This window comes from Sturnira hondurensis, unplaced genomic scaffold, assembly GCF_014824575.4.
Source record: "Sturnira hondurensis isolate 20B ecotype Veracruz unplaced genomic scaffold, ASM1482457v3 Scaffold0021143, whole genome shotgun sequence".
NCBI lineage: Eukaryota > Metazoa > Chordata > Mammalia > Chiroptera > Phyllostomidae > Sturnira > Sturnira hondurensis.
Genome location: NW_028093774.1, coordinates 28694026 through 28715268, shown reverse-complemented (window position 1 = coordinate 28715268; position 21243 = coordinate 28694026). Strand labels below are relative to the sequence as shown.

Below are 21243 nucleotides of genomic sequence, written 5' to 3'. Positions count from 1 at the left end.
ATCCCTGTACCACCCAGGCCAAGGGTTCCAGTTGGGCTAAGAAGTGGAAAGTACTAGTAGGAGATTAGAGGACAAGAAAAGAGAGTTCAAGGTGGTCTTAACCATCCCCCTCCCTTTTCAGCATGTGTTTTGGCAACTCCTGCTGGACCCTCCTCTCTGACCCGGGGCACTTTCCCTGTCCCCTGGAGGCCAATGGCCGACCAATGGAAAGCTGTTGCTGCAGTGAGCCCAGGGTGCCTCAGCTCACTGGTGATTCCCCTTCACTCTGCTCTCAGTGGGCCTTTATCCCAGAACTCCTCTGAGTGCGCTTTCCTTCCGGAGCCTGCGCGTACAGTAGTGAGATAAAGCCTGTCTGTAGTATTTGATCTAGTCTAACCTTCGGTTTTATAGAAGAAGGAATTAAGGTTCTGAGACCTAAAGTTGCTTCTCTAAGGTCACATGACAAATTCGTGCCCAGCCATACCTGGACGCTAGGTACCCTAACTGCCACATCATCGGTGCTATACTTTTTAAAAAGGGCTAAATATAGAATCAGTTAAGTAGAGTTAAACAACTTATGACTTGTTGAATTATTTTTAAAATAGACTCCAAGAATAATTGTAGGGAGACACAGTTTTCCAAGATGTCTTTTGGTTAAAAATGAAATTGAGGTGCTGATTCCGTAAGGTTATGAATTGTATGTTTCTTTCTAGAGTGTACTTCTGGTGATTTTTAAATATTGATCGGGTGAAAATACTAAATCAGGGATCGTTTACTCTCCACTTGCCAGATAAAGAATGAGCCACCATTCCTAGGTTAAATTGGTAAAAGTATTATAAACCATGTCAAGAAGAAAAATCCTTCTATCATGTATTAGTCCTTATTGTAGGATAATTAAAAAGAGAAAGAATGGTTTTGTTATTTTCAGACATGTTGCTTTTTTACATTTTATTTTCTTCTCTATAGCCTTGACCAATGTGAAAGAGTTTTGGAGCTCTTAAAGCAATATCACAATTTTAAAAATGTCTTGACAACTTTGATTCAAAGGCAAGAGAATGTCATCTCCCTTCAGGCCTCGTACATGGGGAAGGAGAACCTGAAGAAGCGGATAGCGGAGGTGAGTCCGGTTCCAAAGGCAGCCCCACGCGTGGCCTTGCTCCCAAGCCGGCCAGTAAAGAGGGTGTTCTGAGCGGAGCCGTTTTCAAAACTTGGTTTAAACCGGTGACTCTGTTTTACCAAATACCTAAGCATTTACTCAGTATGTCAACAGAGCTTAAAAGAGATCACCGCCCAAGTTGATGTTTGTTTGTTCTTAAGGCTAATCCAAGGATATGTTTATTGATTTGGGGGCCGGGAGAGAGAGAGAAACATCCATTAGTTGCCTTCTGCCTGTGCCCCTACTGGGAACCCAACCCCCCACCTAGGTACGTGCCCTGACTGAGGATGGAACCCACAGCGTTTGGTGTATGGGACGATGCTCCAGCCGAGGGTTGTTTGGGTTTTGATGCTGGCACTGTGGTTCTGTTGGAGTCGGGGGTCACCCCCGCTGCTACCTCTGTGAGGTGCTACCGGTCGGTGTGTGTACTACCTGAAAGGAACTTTCTACCTGAAAGGAACCTGAGCCTTCTATGCAGCCTCAGGAGAATGAAGACAGTGAGGAAAATCCCCTCTGTTGTTAGTGGACAAAGGAAAAATTATGTTTTTATTTAGTTGCTTTCTGCAAAGGTGTGTGAGCTGATCTCAAGGCTGCTCTGGGTTCGTAGTCTCACCGATCACAGCTTTGTATTCTAAGAAGAATAATATTTTTGGACACTAGGTGTCATGATTTTCTATGATTTTATGTGGTTATCAGAGTGGCAGAAAATGAGATTGTTAGAAAAGAATACACTTTACTATATTACTGTTCACCATTCCTGTATGTTTTATGAGCGCTCTGCTAAAGTGCTGTCCAAGTGTCAAAAGCATGTGTGAACTTAGTCTACTAGATTCAGCTGGTTGTTAGAAAACCGTTTTATTAAACTTCCCAGTTGTTGAGAGCAACTTCAGTAGAGGTTCTTAGACCAAGGTGAATAGACCAAGTTCTCGTGGGCAATTCATTCCTTATCTAGAACTCCTGAAGCTGAAATAACACTTAGGATTCAGACACATGGCCAGTGCTGCAGATGAGGAATAGACCCTGTCAGGGACCCACTGTCTCAGACTCAGTGTCTTGAAACGGACCAATCAGAAAGAGCCTTGTAACTGGATTCCTATTAAGAGACTTAATTGAGGGAGGCCACCCAGACCATGAGCAGACGGTCAGCTGGAGTTGCTTAGATGCAACCCCTCTGGTTCCATCCAGCGGAAGCACCTTTGGGTCTGGTGGTCTCGGAGTCGAGGAGGATTCTGGCCTCATTCCAGTGGATTTAAGGAGCTGTGATTCCCTTGGTTCTCAGAGAATCCAATGCGACCAGCTGTACAAGGTCCCCTCCCCTCCCCTGGGACACATGAACCTTGTGTCCCAGTTCATGTAGCTACTCCTGCACTGTGCCCCTGATGCCAGTTCCCCACCTGGTGCTTTCATTTCGGAATCAAGGTCTCTGCCTTAATCCCAGATCCTGAGCCCCCTGCCTTGTGTTCTCACCAGACATATCCTGGCTCCTCTCATTTGCAGCTGTTCTTGGAATGTGCTGATCTTCCTTAGACCCCAAGTCCTACCTTTGTCCTGTCCAGTGGGATCCTGTTACCAGCAACACCCTATTTCTGTCCTGTTTGGTGAGGTGGCGTAGGAAAAGTGCCTAGCAGGGCGACTAGGACTTACGTCATCACGAGTGTCAGCGTGATACCCCGCTGTGTGTGTGGTTCTGGGGAGGAAAACACTTGCCTCTGCCCTTATGGGGTTTTTTTTGCTGGTCTGACAGTCAAACAGACATGAGACAGATTAGCAAGAGAAAATCAAATTTAATACATCTGTTTGGGAACCCTGCATACATGAGAGAGTCAGCCACCCCACATGAACTAGAGAACATCAGAGACAAAAAGGGAGAATGGCAGCATAGGACATTCCTAGCTAGGGGTAGGGTAAGGTACCTTGGGCACTTCAAAGGGTTTAGGCAGAATGACAAGCAGAGCAGACATTCCGTGAGTAGAAGTTTACCCTGCCCTATAGCTAGGTCAAAAAAGGTTACCTCTGATAATCTCTTTTTACAGGCAAGGCCTCTAATTCAAGTTCATCTAGGTAGTTAAGGGAGGGGCAGAAGTTTTTTCTGAGTCCCTGGGCTCAAGTCGACTTTAGCTCAGAACAATCCATAGGCCACAGAGGCACATCTTGGGGTGACTCATTCTAACCCTCGCCCCCCATGTGGCCTATCTGCAATTCTGAATGCTCCCTCTTCTCAGTTGCTTGAATACTCTTCCCGCCACCCATAACTGCATAATGAACTCCATAACTGTAAACTGTGTGCTTGCTGACCAGTAGAACTTCCATCACCTTCAGGCATGTGGCCCTCTCCTGGGTGAGCCTCCCCAATGGAAATCTAAGTCCCGGCCTTGACCCTTCTGCCAGCATTATCGCCTCTATGGCTCTCGTCTTAGTCTGTTTGGGCTGCTGTAACAAAAATACCATAGGCTGGGTGGCTTCTAAACAACAGAAGTTTATTTTTCACAGCTCTGGAGACAGTTCTCATAGTTTACAACGTTCTGCTGTTGATCCGTCTCCAAATCTGTGTTCTTCTCACATGCAAAGTATATTCATTCCATCCCAACAGCCCCCAGAGTCAACTTGCTCCAGCATCAACTCTAAAATCTAAGTCCAAAGTCTCATCTATATATCATCTAAATCAGGTATGGCTGAGAGTCAAGGTGTGTTTCATTTTGAGGGAAATTTCTCTCTAGCTGTGAACCTAAGAAATTAAATTGTGTATCTTCAAAATACTTTGCTGGGGCAGGGATCCACCCATTCCAAAAGTGAGAAATAGGAAAGAAGGAAAACATTTGGTCTCAAGTAAGAACAAAACCTAACAAGGCAAATAACATTAAACCCTAAGGCTTGAAAATAACCCTCTTTGGCCTGATAATCTGCCTCTAGGCCCACTGCGCTGACTGGATGACCCGCCCTCCCCACCCCTCTAGCTCCCAGCAGGGGCTCCTGCAGCTCTCCTGGGCTGGGGCCCTACACCCTCAGCATTCCTCGCCAGAGGTCACACTCTCATAGTTGTCTTCTCCCTGAGTCGTCACCTGGCAGAAAGGTCAACACAGCTCTCTGGAGTTTCTTTCCTAAGGGCACCGGTCCTGTTGATGACAGCTCCACCTCCATGACCTAACTAACCACTTCCCAAAGGTCCACCACCTAAAACCATTACGTCGGGTGTTAGGATAAGAGCTCCTTAGTGCAAACTCGATCCCTACTCTGCGAGATGTTGCAGAAGTGAAGGGAACCAGGTTTGCTAAAGTAACTGTGGTGACGGAAAGGTACTGGCCTCAGAAGCTACTGAGGTGGTCCATTCTATCCTAGGACAGTGTGAAAAAAAAGAGCTTCTTATTAAATAACAAAAATTTACGTCCTCTGGCTAATTACTGAATGATATTTAAATTATTATTAAATACCTGAATTATTTAAGCCCAGGTCTATCTGACTGCAAAGCATGTTTCAGTCATCCTAATAGTGCCTTCCCTGGAAATATTTGAAGTGTGTGTATGCAGAAGTGAAAATTGGATAACTGCTTCATCTGTGCCCCTTTCTCAACTGTAATAGTTAGCTCACAAAAGGTGCTTTTAAAATTCATAAAATAACTCTAATTACCTTTAGGAAAGATCTAAAAGTCCAGGCATTATTTTCTTATTATGTTGAGAATCCTCCATCTAGGATGGTGCCTAGCGTATGAGTACTTTATATATTTGCTGAAATAATATATTATTCCATATGGAAGATACAGAAGTTCTAATACACTGGTGTTTAATTTTTTTCTCAGACACTTTTTTAACTGGGGAAAAAAGTGAATTTTAGTACTGTTGATTGTTAATACAACTTTCAGTCAATTTTGAGATGAGCTAGGTACTGTCTTCAGAAACAGTCGATTTTTGTAGCATGTATTATCACGATGCTTTGCACCAGTGACTGGAATAAGATACCGCTGAGAACTTTTGTCCTTCAAAACCACAGAAACCTGGATGCTTATCTGAGGTATGGTGCCAAATTCCCACTCTCTTTAGTGGAAGACAGTGCAGGTGATAGAGGAGAAGGCTGAACTGTCAGGGGACTGCTGAAGTTCGGGAAATGTCAGGGGGAACCGGGTTTCCCTCCTCCCCCCCTCCATTCCTTACATGACTGAAGCTGCAGTTCCTGCCAGTGCCGAAGCACCCGCTCCTGCTCTTTCTCTTCTCTTCACCTGCTGGTAGCTTGTGCCAGTGCAACAACAAAGTCCTTTGAATGTAATCAAAATGAGAATGGATGCATATGTACAATTTTTCACTTAATGGAACGAACATGTATTATGCTCCAGTGCAAATGAGGAGGAAAAACACCTGGGTTCGCATTTCATTCAGCCTTGCTAATGTATTGGGCAGTGTCAAGTCCGGAAAGAGAAAGGTCCCAGTAATTTTTTCCATCAAAATTTTAAAATATTTCTAGTTATATTTTTATTTTTAGATAATTGTAGTGAAGCCACATGCAGTTATAAGAAATAATACAGAGAAAGCCGTGCCTGGTGTAGCTCAGTGGGCTGAGCACCATCCTGCAAAGCAAAGGGTCGCCAGTTTGATTCCCAGTCAGGGCACATGCCTGGGTTTCAGGCCAGGTCCCCACAGGGGGTGCACGAAAGGCAACCACTGATGTTTCTCTCCCTCTCTTTCTCCTTCCCTTCCCCTATCTCAAAAATAAATAAATAAAATAATAAAAAAAAGAAATGGTGCAGAGAGAATCTGTGTTTCCTTGAGTATGTTTTCTTAATGGAGAGCTCTTATAATTTTGCTGTTTCAAAATCTAATATAAATGAAATCATACAGATTGTACCTTTTGGGATTGGCTTTTTTACTTAGTATAATAATCTGGAAAGCCCTGGCTGGTGTAGCTCAGTGGATTGAGCAGGGCCTGCGAACTAGAGGATCACGGTTTGATTCCTAGTCAGGGCACATGCCTGGGTTGCAGGCTGGTTCCTTGCAGGCCAACTACCAGCAGGGGGCGCACGAAAGGCAACCATACATTGATGTTTCTCTCCCTCTCTCCTTCCCCTCTAAATATAAATAAATAAATAAAATCTTTAAAAAAAAAGTTTAAAAAAATAATCTGGAGATTCATTTAGATTCTTGTATGTAATATGATAATTTGTTTCTTTTTCTTGCTGAGTAATATCCCGTGATATGCATGTGCCACAGTTTATGTAACTACTCGCACTTTGAAGCACTCTGGGTTGTTTCTAGTTTTTGGCTATTGTGAGTAAAGTTGCTATACACCTTCATGTAGGGGGTTTTGTGTGAACTTAAGTTTTTTTGTCTCCAGGATAAATATCCTAGAGTACAGTTGCTAGGTTGTATGTTAAATGCATATTTAGTTTTTAAAGAAAATGATGGGAGGGAGCAGGGGAGCACGGGGGGTGGGATGGGATGGGAGTAATAGACAGAAAACTGTACTTGACAAATAATTAAATAAAAAAATTGAGGGGAAAAAAAGAAAATGCCAAACTGTTTTCCAGAGTGACTGTACCAGTTTCCATGCCCACCAGCAATGTATGAGGGATCTAGTTTCTCTGCATCCTTTCCAGTGTTAGATACTGTCTATTTTTTACTTCAGTCATTCTGACAAGTATGCAGTGGTATCACATTATGACTTTAAGTTGTATTTCCCTAATTGCTAATGATATTGATCATCTTTTCTTTTGCCTACATGACATTTGTATGGTATCTTTGGTGAAGTATCTCTTTATATTTTTTGCTCATTTTCTAATTAGAGTGATTGATTGCTTTACTGCTGAGTTTTAAGAGTTCTTTTCATATTTTAGATATTAATCATTTGTTAGATGTGGTTTGCAGATATTTTCTCCCAAAGTATAGCTTGTTTTTTCATTCTCTTAACAGGGTCTTTTGAAGACAGAGCAAAAGTTTTTAAGTTTGGTTAATTTATCAATTTATCCTTTCCTAAATTGTGCTTTTGGTGTCAAAATCTAAGAATTCTTTGACTATCTCTAGATCCTGAAGATTTACTCATTTTTCCCCCTATAAGTTTTATAGTGTTTGGTTGACATTTAAATCCATCATCCACTTAAGAGTTAATTTTTTGTATGATGTGCGAGACTTAAGTTAAGGTTTGTGTTTTTGTCTATAGATGTCCAGTTGCTCCATCACCATGTGTAAAAGGTGCTCTTTCCTTTGTTGAATTGCTTTTGCACCTTTGTGAAAAGCCAGTTGGACAAATGTGTGTGAATCCATTTGTGGGTTCCCTACTCTGTTCCACTGATACATGGGTCTACCGCTCTGCTAGTACCACATAATCTTTATTACTGCACATGATAGATTTTAAAGTCCACTAGGCTTTTTCCCCACTTTGTTATTTTTTCAAATGTTTTAGCTATTCTAGTTCTTTTACCATTCCATGGAAATTTTATAATAATCTTATCTATATCTACAGAATAGTGTTACTGGGATTTGATCATTACATTAAACCCATACATCAGATTTTTGGGTAGGGGAGAATCGACATCTTTATTACTATAGAGTCCTCTAATCCATGAAGCTGCTTTTCCCTGCATTTGTTTAGAGACCTTCTTTGACTTCTTTCCTTAGCATTTTGTGGTTTATATCAAATAAGTCCTATGCATGTGTTGTGGGATTTATACCTATATATCTAAATTTTTGAGTAATTAGAAATGGTATTTTAAAGTTCAGTGTGCCTGTATCCATTGCTGGTGTGTAGAAGTACAGTTGATTTTTGTATGTTTGTTTTGTATCCTACAACCTTTCTGAAACTATTTAGCTCTAGGGAGTATTTTTGTAGATTCCTTGGTGTCTCCTATGTAGATAACCATGTCACCTGCAAACAAGATAATTTCTTTTTTTTTTTTTTAAAGATTTTATTTATTTATTTATCTTTAGAGGGGAAGGAGAGAGGGAGAGAAACATCAATGTATGGTTGCCTTTCGTGCGTTCCCTGCTGGGAGTTGGCCTGCAGGGAACTGGCCTGCAACCCGGGCATGTGCCCTGACTGGGAATCGAAACCGCGATCCTCTGGTTCGCAGGCTTGTGCTCAATCCACTGAGCTACGCCAGCCAGGGCAAGATAATTTCTTTTTAAACAAATATATTTTATTGATTATGCCATTAAGGTTGTCCTTTCTCCCCCCCTTAATTCCCCTACACCCTGCACACCCCTCCCCCACCACTCCCCTCCTTTAGTTTATGACCACGTGTCTCAAGTTCTTTAGATTCTATATTTCCCCTACCATTCTTGCCCTCCCCCCTATTTTCTACGTACCATCTATGCTACTTATTCTCTGTACCTTCTCCCCACTTCTCCTCCTCCCACTCCCCTGTTGCTAACCCTCCATGTGATCTCCATTTCTATGGTTCCGCTCCCAAACTAAGCTGTCCTCTTAGTTTGCTTTTGTTTTAGGTGTGGTTGTTAATAACTGTGAGTTTGTTGCCCTTTCACTGTTCATATTTTTCGTAGATAACTCCCTTTAACATTTCATATAATAAAGGCTTGGTGATGATGAACTCCTTGAACTTGACCTTATCTGAGAAGCACTTTATCTGCCTTCTATTCTAAATGAAAGCTTTGCTGGATAGAGCAATCTTGGATGTAGGTCTTTGGATTTCATGACTTGGAATACTTCTTTCCAGCCCCTTCTTGCCTGTAAGGTCTCTTTTGAGAAATACACTGACAGTCTGATGGGTACTTCTTTATAGGTGACTGTACCCTTATCTCTTGCTGCTTCTAGGATTCTCTCCTTCATTATAATCCTGGCTAATGTAATTCTGATGTGCCTTGGGGTGTTTTTTCTTGGGTCCAACTTCTTTGGGACTCTCTGAGCTCCCTGAATTTCCTTGAAGTCTATTTCCTTTGTCAGATTGGGGAAGTTCTTTTTTATTATTTGTTCCAATAAGTTTTCCACTTGCTGCTTTTCCTCTTCCTCTTCTGGTACCCCTGTAATCTGGATGTTGGAACGTTTAAAGGTGTCCTGGAGGTTCCTAAGCCTCTCCTCATTTTTTTGAATTCTTGTTTCTTCATTCTTTTGTGTTTGGTTGTTTCTTTCTTCCTTCTGATCCACTCCCTTTATTTGAGTCCCAGTTTCCTTACCATCTCTATGGGTTTCCTGTGCATTTCTCTTCATTTCAATTAGTTTAGCCTTCATGTGTTCCTCTAATTTGTGACTAAAATCAACCAGTTCTGCGAGGATCCTGATCACCAGTGTTTTGAACTGTGCATCTGATAGATTGGCTATTTCTTGTCGCTTAGAGTTATTGGCTCTGGGGCTTTTGTTCTTCTTGAAGCCATAATGTTTTGGTCTGTGCGTGCCTGTTATGTATGAGGGGCAGAGCCCTAGGTGTTCACCAGGGTGGGGCAACTCAGTCCCTGGGTTGTGACTCTGTATGTGGGGTCGGGGTCAAAGAGGGGCAATGGTGGTCTCCTCTGCTGCTTCCCACCGCTGGGGCCTGCGAAGTTCGTCTCACTGCTCACTCCTTTGCCTGGTTTATCTGTGCATGAATGTGTGACCTTGGTCAGCCTGCTGCCTTACGCCCTCACTGGGTCTGTCTGTTGCAACCCCACGCCTGGGATCTGCCAACCGCTGCCTGTGCACCTGGGTCAGTCTAGTTGAGTTTTCCTGTGCAACCCTGCTCTGCCAGCCGCTGGCTCTGCCCCTCTTCCCGGTCTGGCTGAATGTTTTGTTGTTGTCAGTCTTTCGTACAGTTTCACTTTCTGTGTTTTGGTTGTGTTTTTGTTACTAAAACTTTGTTGTCTTTAAACTTGGTTGTGCGAGGAGGCCCAGTGTTTTCATCTACGCCTCCATCTTGGCCAGAAGTCACAAGATAATTTCTTAACATTGGAGATACAGGTCGCCCTGTTATTGCAAATTAGGGGTATGAGTTCCATTTCCTCGTTAGGCCTCCACTGATACCTCCCAGCTGTTCCTTGCAACTAACTCTCTATGTGGCCCATCATAGGGGCAAGTGTTTTGTTACCGCCAGCAGGAATGAAAGGCCTGGCTCTCTACTTGGCCTTCTCTGACATTTCCCTGGTTGGGTGAAGGTGGGGCTTTTGTTATAGCCTGGTGATGGTGGTGGTGGAAGTCGAGGCTGTGAACTTGACCTTTGCTGGTATGGTGGGGGTTGAGCCATCGTTTTTTAAAAATATTTGTCTGTAGTGAGCAATTATTTTCTAAAAGTTTTCTGCTTTGCAAGGTTGTCCTATTTTTGGTACACTGGATGAAGAGAGCAGGTTTTTGTTGGGGCTTTTTTTGTCTGGTATGTTACCTGGTGCTGGCTTTTTCAGCCTACCGTCAGGGATATTTGAGGGAAAAAGAAATTACAGGGACCTCAGCAGCAGGAGCCAGTGCCTATAGCCCTCATTCCTACTTAAACTCTCCTCTTTGCAGTCTTCTGAAATTAGTTTTGTATATGATGTGCAGGGTGTTAAATATTACTTAGTGGGGTGATGGGGAAAAGTGTGTCTACTCCACATTACTGGAAATGGGAGTCCTTCTAGGGTGCAGACTTTTTAGATTTTTGGCTGTGGGAAGTCTATTTTCAAATTTTATGTAGTCATTAAAACTGTTTGTGTAAGATTAGTAAAGTAAGTGAATCACTAACATTATGTTAGTCAACCAATTTAATTTTATAGTTTAAGATGATAGGCCTTTTCATGAAATGGTTTTTCAGCTTCCATTTTAGAAATGATGCTGGAGTTGGAATCACGGAGGATTAAATTAGAAGTCTCATTAAAGATGTTGTTAAGTTCTGTGTGTTTTATTCAGATGATAACTTTCTTCTTCACTATTACGGGTGGTTCCTGTGGGAAGAGTCTAGGAACTATCATTTTTTATACCATTGAAGGGAAATACTTTTGGGGGTAGAATATCATTTCCTAGGGACAAAAAACATGGTTTTCGATCATATATTTTGTCATATGTAGTGGGAAGAGATTTGGGCGTGGAATTATTGTTGCACCAGATGGTTAGGACTATAAACACTTTTCATCGAGAAAGTGGGTCAATAAAAGCTAGTAATAGAATCATGTTTCTTAGATTTGTCTGTGTCAGTAGATCAAAACATGTTTTATACCGTTTCAACAGATTGAAGTTGTCAAAGAAGAATTTAATGAACATTTAGAAGTTGTAGACAAGATTAACCAGATCTGCAAAAATCTACAATTTCATCTAAATAAAATGAGAACCTTTGAAGAGCCTCCTTTTGAGAAGGAGGCGAATATTATTGTGGACAGATGGCTTGATGTAAGTGCTCATTTAACTGATGAGGAATTCTGTAGCATAGCAATTAAATCGATCTTTTCTACTGCAGCTTTAGTATTTTTAATGTCATTACAAAATTCAGAAGAGTTCATGGTAAAAATGTTCACATAATATAAAGGTTTGAGTTGGAAATTAACCTTCATACCCAGAGTTTTAGGCAAATGGATCTATAATTTTCTGTATACAAAAGAGCAAGCTCAATTTATTTAAAATAATCTAGTTAATAGGTTCCTCATTTGTGCAGGTGTTAATGTTTAACTATATATTTATTTAATGCATTTTTAGGTGAGAACTAATGATATTTTTAAAATGAATTACATGTTAAGAATTTGTGTTGTGTTTTCACCTGGGTTTTTAAAAGCCCTTTTTATTTATTGTGATGTAGAACTTAGGAAGACTCCTCCTCTCACTATATAGAACCTGCAGCCCATCAGCTAAGATTTTTTTTTTTGTAGAAGAAGCTACAGGATATGTTAAAGCAAGTTTTTTATTGATTAGTAAAGCAAAATAGCCAGTAAAGTTAAACTTAAACTAAAATTTTATTTAAGAATAGTGTTTGACTGCAACAGTGGCTTAGAAAAAGTATATTTTTTACTACTAAATGTGTTATTTCTCTCGTTAATCATGGTAGATAAATGAGAAAGCAGAAGAGTGCCATGAAAATCTTGGCCGAGCTCTAGCTTTATGGGACAAACTTTTTAATTTAAAAGATGGAATCGACGAGTGGACCGAAAAGGTCCTTCGAAAAATTGAATCACATCAACTCACTGAAGAGGAAAGAGAAAAGCTGAAGGTAATTTAACAGAGATAAAATGTGTGCTTTTTTTTTTTTTTTACACAGCTGACATTTTAATAATGAGTCGGCTTTCTTGAAGCAGGGCAGAGAAATCACAAAGAAATCTTTGATTTCTTTTATTATCCCTTGAGTGGGACCCGCACTGCGTTGTTTCTGTTATGGTATCGGGAAGTTGTTAGCAGATGCCACTGATCTGGGGTTCGCAGGCAGCCACGGGCTTCACGGGGGAACGACCTTCCATGGGAGAAAGCGCGTCTTTCTTTTCATGGATGTCTAACAACAGACATAGTAGGGTGAACTTACATGTGACATTGTCATTAACCAAATCACAGATATTTTAAAATCTTTATCTGGTTGTTGCCACTATCACCCTTATCACTGCTTTGAAAATGTGGTGTTTAGCAGGCCCACTGCTAGGTGGTGTTATTTAAGGTATCAATAGAGAAGCATATCTATGACTCTAGTATAAATATGGTATTTTAAATATTTTGATAAGTAACTCAGTGTGATTTTTTAATGGTTTTACATCATTTATTTTATGTTTTATTTTAAAAATATTATTATACAACAGGTCCATAGGATTCACCAACTTTCTGGTGGGGTTTATGGTGTATAAAAGCCTAAGAACTAGCAGAAGCCCCATCAAAATGCATCAGCATTCCCAGTGGTTTCTGGGCCCCTGGATTAGGTAAACTTTTTCCGAAAGGGCCAAACTGTAAATATTTTACGCTTGTAGATCATTTGATCAATGTCACAAATGGTGCCCCTGGTGTTGTAACATGAACGAAGTCCATCATGGGTAAGACTCGAGCGCTTGGAAGTAGCTGGGTCCCAGTGAAACTGTTCATAAACACAGCCCGCCAGCCCTTAGGCTGCTGGCCCCTGGCACAGAGCAGGATTACGGACGGCCTTTACAGTTTGAACTAAGCAGTACCTCAAAAGTACAGACAACACATAGGCTGGTTGTGAACATCTCTGTAGAGCTTCACAAAAGGTTAGTTTTAAAAACAGTAATCTCAGGTTTTGCCATTTGAAAAGAATTTAAGTTATACTTTTTTAACTTCAGGAAGAATTTTTTCTAATTGTTTTGTTGGTTTATGTAATTATTAGTTTGTACCATAAAAAAGCACTATCTTGGTAGGTCAAAAAGAGTGAAATGTTAGCAGTCTTATCCGCTTCAATGTAATATAAAAATATATGTATGTATTGTGAACGATGACCGCAAAATTTGTTATTTTATTCACCTTTAAATTCAGTTATCCATTTTTATGCATTTGGAAAAGATTTGCAGTATGTGTGGAGATTTATGAGTTTTCTGGGTTTATGATAATAGTAATGGAAGTAAAACTATGATTTTTCTAAGTGTGAATGACCACTAAGTCCCTTATATTTGTCTTGAAGTACAGGTTGTTTTAAAATGTGGAGTTAAAGATTATAAACTGCCAGCTTATGAGCCAAATTCCACCAGCAAATGGGATGCACGTGCGTGTCTGTGTGAATTGTTGACACGATTTACATGCACAGCTCTGCGCAATGCAGTGGCTTTAAGTGGGCCCTGCACGCTGGGGTGTAGCACAACCCGACTGCTGCTCTGCTGTCTGACAGCTCGGGCCCTTCTCTCTGTTGTTATGTTTGTCCTCATTTATGGAGGCACTTGGGCTTCTGACTCCCAGGACTCCGTCAAACAACACGTGATCGGGGCAATTCAAAAGCGCTCTCATTTCTGCGTATTAGCAATGGCAGTGATGGGTACCAGAAAATAAGGTCTATAATAAAAATATTTTTATTAATATTATGTGTTGTAGGCAGAGTTACAAATCCATGAACAGAAATCCTCAGACTTTTCTAAAAGAGTGGCTAAAATACAGTTTGTGCTTCAAAGCAGTGAAATACCTCTTGAATTGCAGGTAAGAGAATTTTTATTTCAAAGTTGCAATGAAGGTACTCAAAAGTAACATTCATAAACCAGAATTTGAATCTTCAACCTAAAATAAAATTAGGATCATTATTTGATTCACCTTTGTTCAGTTCCTCTATTGTCTAACAAAATTTTAATAGTTGGCATAGCATATTATCTCTGTTCCACTTCTAGGATGAGTCTTATAGTTCGCATTCTTTTTTTCTTGTCACTTCTCTCCCTCCTTCTTGTGTGGAGGGAGAGAGAGCACTGTGTGTCCGTGTTGGGGAACAAGGGGAGTCTTCAGGAGTTGACATGGGTGTGGGAAGGAAAATACTGCTCCAGCGACTCTAGGTTTATTAATTGCTAGATGGAGAGCCAGGAAGATTGCCTCAAGTGTGAATTTCTGTTGTGCGAAGGGGTTTGGTACAATTTTATGTAAATCAAAGTGTGTAGTGGCTGAAAAGGAATATTTGCACGACTGAATATGAGTCAGACTTTCTGGGTGAGGCTCTGGTGCTACCACCCATTAGTCTTCTGATCTTGGGCAAGCTACTTAACCTTCTTAAGCCTGTATTTTTGTACATTAAGTGCTTACCATGATGCCTTGCATGTAATAAACACTCAATAAATGCTGGCTTTGTAATTTTTTCCTGTAGGCTTTTATATGTTTTCAGATGAGTGCTATGAAATAATACCTCAGTTGGTGCCATAGATAAAACTGGCTTTGAGGAAACGTTTCAAATTAGTCTCCTTTAAAAGAGTCAGAAGTCCCATTTTAGTTTTTCGTGTCACTCTTTTTCTTTAAACGCAACACTCAAATCGTCGTATCAGTGATGTAAAGCAGTGAAGAATTATAAGTGGAGAAGAATTTATTTTACATGAAAATGAAGTCGTCACCACTCGTTCCCTAGCAATGTGGTTCGTCTTAAAATCGAGTTGAATCAAACCTGTAACTGTGCTTCATGTGTTTCTTGATTTCAGGTCATGGAGTCCTCTATTCTGGAAAAGCTAGAACGTGTGAAAATGCTTTTAACAGGGGAATCGAACAGCTCTGCACTCAGTGGAAATGCAGCCGAGCTGCGGGAGGACCTGGACCAGGCCAAGACTCAGATTGGGATGACTGAGTCCCTCTTAAAAGCCTTGTCTCCTTCCGACAGCTTGGAGATCTTTACGAAACTGGAGGTACTCCCCCACTGCTTCTCTTCTGTGGTTCAGATTTATTTTCACATTGATTTCTGATGGTCTCTTGAAGTTAATAAAAAATAAACACCTGGGGGAAGATCGCAGACAAACAATTTGTGTATATTTAGCAGTCACCTTTGACTTGGACAGTAACTATTCAGTATTCACTTGCATTGCCTCTGTACATTTGCTGCCTAAGAGAAAGCAGTTCCACCCAAAAGAAAGTCATCTGTGTTTTTACAAACACAGGGGAGACCTAATATGCATTGTGCACATCGAGCGCATTTTAAGACTTAATGGCTGTTTGTTTGCGTTTTTAGGAGATACAGCAGCAAATTCTGCAGCAGAAGCACAGCATGACATTACTTGAGAATCAAATAGGCTGTCTGACTCCTGAGCTCTCTGAACTGAAAAAGCAATATGAAAGTGTCAGTGATTTATTTAACACCAAAAAAAGTGTTCTGCAAGACCACTTTTCTAAGTTATTGAACGGTGAGCACAATGTTTCTTCTGCTGTGTTTCTGAGAATCTTGAAGTATGAATGAGTACCTCGTACACAAAAGCTAATCTAAGCTGCACCTAGGGATGGTTGCAGGGATTATATGTAAAGAAAAGGATTGAGTGATTGAGGAAGGATTTAGTCAGATAAATCCTTTGGGGGGAAGCTCTCACTAATCTATGCATGTCATAAATAACATCTGTTTCTTTCAAGTGCCAAAATCTTAATTTTTCTAAAAAAAGTCAATACTGTCCTCATGTTTGAACCACCACTGTGGTGAGTGAGTCCAGGGACATGTCTGCTGGTGTCTTTGGGTCTCGTTGGAAAGGAGTTTTAGTGTAGAGAATACACCGCGATTACTTTCTAGATTCTGTTTGGCCCTCAGAATTGGGTGTCAACTTATTATCAGTTCACACAGTGATTAGTAGCCGTGGCATGGGAAGCAAGTTTCAAAATCTCTCATTTTAACTAGATTATGCAGTCTACCTCGAATGAATACAGCATTATTTATTTATTTATTTATTTTCCCTCTGCAGATCAGTGCAAGAACTTCAATGACTGGTTCGGCAGCATTAAAATAGACCTTGAAGAGTGTTTTGAATTATCAGAAACAAAAAAGGTCATGGAACAAAAGCTACAAAAGCTTTCTGTAAGTCATATAGATTTCAGCAAGAATTCATTAAAACTAAAATGCCAGAGGCATAGAACTGTATTTAGATAGATAGGATGATAATTACTTTGACTTATTAATTTACCTGTATGGAGGTAATATTTTAAATAACCTGGCTTTTCCCAAAGATTTTGAAACTGTGCTTATTGGGTAATGGTGCAGGTGTTTTAAACAAGTTCTGTGTATACATCTACAATTCTGTTTATCTAAGTGTTTGCTAGTGAATTCAATTGTGTTAAAATCATATTTGATAAAAAATTTAAAATTTATCTAATTTGGTCTTTGACATTCCTTTACTTTCCTGAAAGAGGTCTTTTGATTTTTTAAGTCTTTCCAGGCATATTTCTATTAAAAATTGCAGTCGGACTTGAATACACTGCTAGTCAAAGCATAGTGAAGGGTGGCCTAATAGACGACAGAGTGCCTGCCCAAGTAAAATGCACATTGCACCCTTAACTCTCGATCACTTCCGGGTAGGTTATCTAGTACTTTAATTTTGATAATAAGTCACTCTTTCGAGCTTATTGATAGCACTTAATGTTCTCTGATTCACTGCTTTGATGATAATCATTCTTCATTGATAGAACGGCCTTCCGTCTATTTTTTTATAGTTCTGATTTTTTTAATCCATTTAATGTCACTCAATTAATGGGCCCACGCAATTGTCAAACACTTTAACACAAGCATTGAAATAAAATTGTGATTTAGACAAACTTGTATAGAAAATAGTCTGTGTAGTTTTACATTTTGATTACCATAAAGGAACAAGTATTTAGAAGTTGAGTATGGCCAGGGAAGAAGAATGCAGCTTTTCCGGGTGTAACTTCTACTGCCCACCATGGTGGCACTACGCTGTTTTGCCTACGCCATTTCCAGAAAGTCAGATGCACGCACATGCTGTGGAAGAATTATAAATCAGCTTTTGGTCACTTGTCACTGAAGTCCGTCCTATCACCATAGGTCTTCTTTTGTATAGGAAGTCAGGAAGATGGCATGTCAGTGTACTGGCTTGGACAGTGTCATGGGGACGGCAGAGAACATACACTTGCCAGTAGGACGTAATTGACTTTTTGTCTTTTTTAAGGATTTCTTGGCTCTTGAAGGTAGAGGCAAGCAAATACAGCAGGTGGGAACGGTGCTGAATCATGTGAAGAAGCACCTGCCCAAAGCACACGTTAAGGAGCTTAACAGTTGGACTGAAAGTCAAGAAATTGAATTAGAAAAAATGGAGTCCATATGCCAGGTGCGAGCAAAGGAGCTTGATGACTGTTTGCATCGACTACTGAGGTAGGAAATGAAGTCGACCTCTAAATAGCATGTTTTCCAATGATATCTTTCTATGTACTCTGCCTCAGTACAGCTAGCACTGGGATACACAATACACAAATTTCATAAATAACATACATACTTCCAAACCTGAGTTTGGCTGTGGAAAGATGGAGGTTTAGAGAATTCTTCAAATTATTTAACATGGCAAAGGTTTAGGGAAGAGGCCAAAAATATTTTAGTTTGTTTCCTGTTTCTTATGATATATTTGTGTGACTCCTGCTTTATAGAATACCGCTGTAATACAGGCCATTATTATTCATATCTAATGTTACAAATTAAATTTTCTCCAAAGAATAACAAAAACATACAGTGAAAAAACCCTGGTGGGCTCAGAAGATTTGTGTCAATCTTCTCTTCAGAGAAACACTTTTTACTTATTTTATATTCTAACATACATAATGTTCTTTTAGACTCCAGGATGACCACAGAAACCTGAGTAAGTGGCTGACTAATCAAGAAGAGAAATGGAGAGAAATGGAAGCATCGGGAGAAAAAACGGAGTTATTTTGCCAAGCTCTAGCTGGAAAGAGGTATAGCTGATCTTGTCTTCAGTGTATTGTAGACAAGAATATGGGAATATGGGTTTATTTTACATGATGTTGTGGCTCCTATAAACTTTCAGTGATGTTTGGAATTTGCAGAGAACAATTTGAATCCATGGCCCAGTTGAACAGCTCCTTGAAGGAATGTGGGCTTACTGAAGAACAAATAATAATGGAATCGACATGTTCAATTGATAGATACCAGGCATTATTGAGACAAATATGTGAAACCGAGGAAGAGGATAAGTTACCTCCTGCTGAGGACCAGAGCTTTAATGATCTTGCACAAGATGTAATTCACTGGATAACAGGGATTAAAGATTCCCTTATGGTTTTGAATTCATCCGAAGGCCAAATGCCACTTGAGGAAACAATCCAAAAAATAAAGGTATAACTGTGGAAATAAAATTTCTGAGGTCAGAGTGAACTCTAATTTTGAAACGATTNGAATAACAAAAACATACAGTGAAAAAAACCCTGGTGGGCTCAGAAGATTTGTGTCAATCTTTTCTTCAGAGAAACACTTTTTACTTATTTTATATTCTAACATATTTAATGTTCTTTTAGACTCCAGGATGACCACAGAAACCTGAGTAAGTGGCTGACTAATCAAGAAGAGAAATGGAGAGAAATGGAAGCGTCAGGAGAAAAAACTGAGTTATTTTGTCAAGCTCTAGCTGGAAAGAGGTATAGCTGATCTTGTCTTCAGTGTATTGTAGACAAGAATATGGGAATATGGGTTTATTTTACATGATGTTGTGGCTGCTATAAACTTTCAGTGATATTTGGAATTTGCAGAGAACAATTTGAATCCATGGCCCAGTTGAACAGCTCCTTGAAGGAATGTGGGCTTACTGAAGAACAAATAATAATGGAATCGACATGTTCAATTGATAGATACCAGGCATTACTGAGACAAATATGTGAAACCGAGGAAGAGGATAAGTTACCTCCTGCTGAGGACCAGAGCTTTAATGATCTTGCACAAGATGTAATTCACTGGATAACAGGGATTAAAGATTCCCTTATGGTTTTGAATTCATCCGAAGGCCAAATGCCACTTGAGGAAACAATCCAAAAAATAAAGGTATAACTGTGGAAATAAAATTTCTGAGGTCAGAGTGAACTCTAATTTTGAAACGATTTAGAGGAAAATGGCAAAGATTTGTTTCTTAATGGAAAATAGACTCGCTGTAGAATGGTTAAAGACATTCAGATGATTGACCTTACGAAAGAGAAGGGCTGTGAGGGTCTAAAAGTTATTTTAATGCAGATGGAAGAGAGAAAGTGAATCCTCTGCTTGTGAGGGCAATGCCCAGTTATTGTCCATCTTCACTGAGTGCAGCGCAATTGAAATAAAGGCAGGAAGTCAGAGCTGCAGCAGGTGGGAATTTGCAGGGCCATAAAAAGGCACCAGCAGTGGCCTGGGTGGGGAACTCTCCAGAGAGGACGTGTGGGGTTCATGAAGGTTCTTGGGTACTGAGTGGGTTGTGGGGGGCAAGGGCATCTCACCCTCCTTTCAGCCCATTTTTTTGTCTAAGGGAGATTCGGTAAATGTTGCTAGTTTAGTAAATATTGCAGGAGACTGAAGCACAGGTGCTTAAGAGAAACTCTGGAGAATTGAAGTCATGTTGATCAAAGCGTTGTTAGAAGAAATTGGTTAAGACCAGTGAGCTGGAAGGGTTGGTGAGACTTCATGAAGTAATCAGAATCTTGAGATTATTTTCGGAAAGGTTTTCCAGAGCAGGTGAATCTGGAGTAGTTTCCAAGAAGGGAAGAACTTGATAGTTCAGAGCACAGGAGGGAAGGAGAAGACCAGGGAACGGGAATTAACTGTGCCATGGTGCAGAGACAAGAGCTGCAGGAGGGACGCTGCTGCGTTGTCCTGTGGGAAGCCGTGAGGCTCGTCCCGAGTGTAGAAAGTTGTGCTGTTCAAGTTGTTAGCCTGAGGCTTCATCTGGAAATAATGGAATAGAGAGGAGGGTGGACTTTCCAGGGCTTGCTTTTTTGTTTTTGCTTTTTGGCATATGCTTTATTTGAAGGCAGTCGAAAATAAAGAGGAAATCTGGAATGCAACCAGCTCAACCTGACAGATGTTTCTTGAGAACTAGTCTTCTGTAACGCAAAGAAGATGTCTTTGTCTTTTGGGCACGTATAAAAAGGAAAGGGTAATTTTCAAATCCAGCCTGCAGGCAGAATCTTAATATCATGTTTATAAATAAAAAGATAGCACATGTATTGTCCCTAAGTACTATGAATGGGATTATAAAATCTTTTTGATTCAATTCAGGAAATCATTTTACTGAAGCCTGAGGGGGATGCGAAAATACAGAAGATCAGGAGTTGGGCTGTGACGAGTGAGGCTCCGCTGGTGTCAGAGACCGTTACTGACATCGAGAACCAGTGGGTCAGCACACTCCATTTAGCCCACACGTATCTAAGGTAAAGAGCATGCCTTCCACACTCTCATGGTTTTCCATTGTACAGTGAAGCTATGACACATGTGTTTTGTCTGCTTCCTGGATTCGGATACAGTGCCTATTGGAGAGGAAGTCAGTAGGTCAGGGACACCGGAAATGTCAGAGGCTCTGGGTCAGATATAAAACACGCTGTTATAGCTCTATGTCAGTGTTCACTTTGGCTGGTATGCCACCCCATGGGGTTTTTGGTAACAAATTAACATCGCCTGCCATTCTGTCTTCAGTGATCCACTTCTGCACTGAAACTACCTTCCCCCAGACAACCTCAGTATCCGCATGGTATTCCTGTAGAATAATTAATGCTTTTAAATATGTATCCTAGGATTCTTACATGTGCAAACATCGGTAAATGTCTGAGGTCAAGGATATAATTCTAGTAAAAACTTGATTTAGATCACATCTTAAACGATACACTTAATGTTTGATGGA

The 21243-nt window shown here is 40.4% G+C and overlaps 1 protein-coding gene and 1 non-coding gene across 6 annotated transcripts in view; both read left to right on the top strand.

Moving 5' to 3' along the window:
• The window catches only part of SYNE2 (spectrin repeat containing nuclear envelope protein 2), a 296623-nt gene that overhangs the window by 121886 nt on the left and 153494 nt on the right, over positions 1-21243 (top strand). For 4 of the 5 annotated variants that reach the window (XM_037031145.1, XM_037031147.1, XM_037031146.1 and 1 more), the window contains exons 32-42: positions 946-1096; positions 11240-11398; positions 12048-12209; positions 14018-14119; positions 15094-15294; positions 15615-15786; positions 16330-16442; positions 17548-17750; positions 18203-18322; positions 18434-18722; positions 20625-20776. In XM_037031145.1, the coding sequence (XP_036887040.1) occupies positions 946-1096; positions 11240-11398; positions 12048-12209; positions 14018-14119; positions 15094-15294; positions 15615-15786; positions 16330-16442; positions 17548-17750; positions 18203-18322; positions 18434-18722; positions 20625-20776 (1824 nt within the window). Of the gene's footprint in view, positions 1-945; positions 1097-11239; positions 11399-12047; positions 12210-14017; positions 14120-15093; positions 15295-15614; positions 15787-16329; positions 16443-17547; positions 17751-18202; positions 18323-18433; positions 18723-18905; positions 19022-19132; positions 19422-20624; positions 20777-21243 lie in introns of those variants that run through there. The other variant, XM_037031148.1, reaches the window with a different exon arrangement.
• LOC118977043 (small nucleolar RNA SNORA66) lies at positions 4347-4478 on the top strand. The gene has a single exon (XR_005064439.1). It is a non-coding gene; the product is annotated as a small nucleolar RNA SNORA66 (small nucleolar RNA).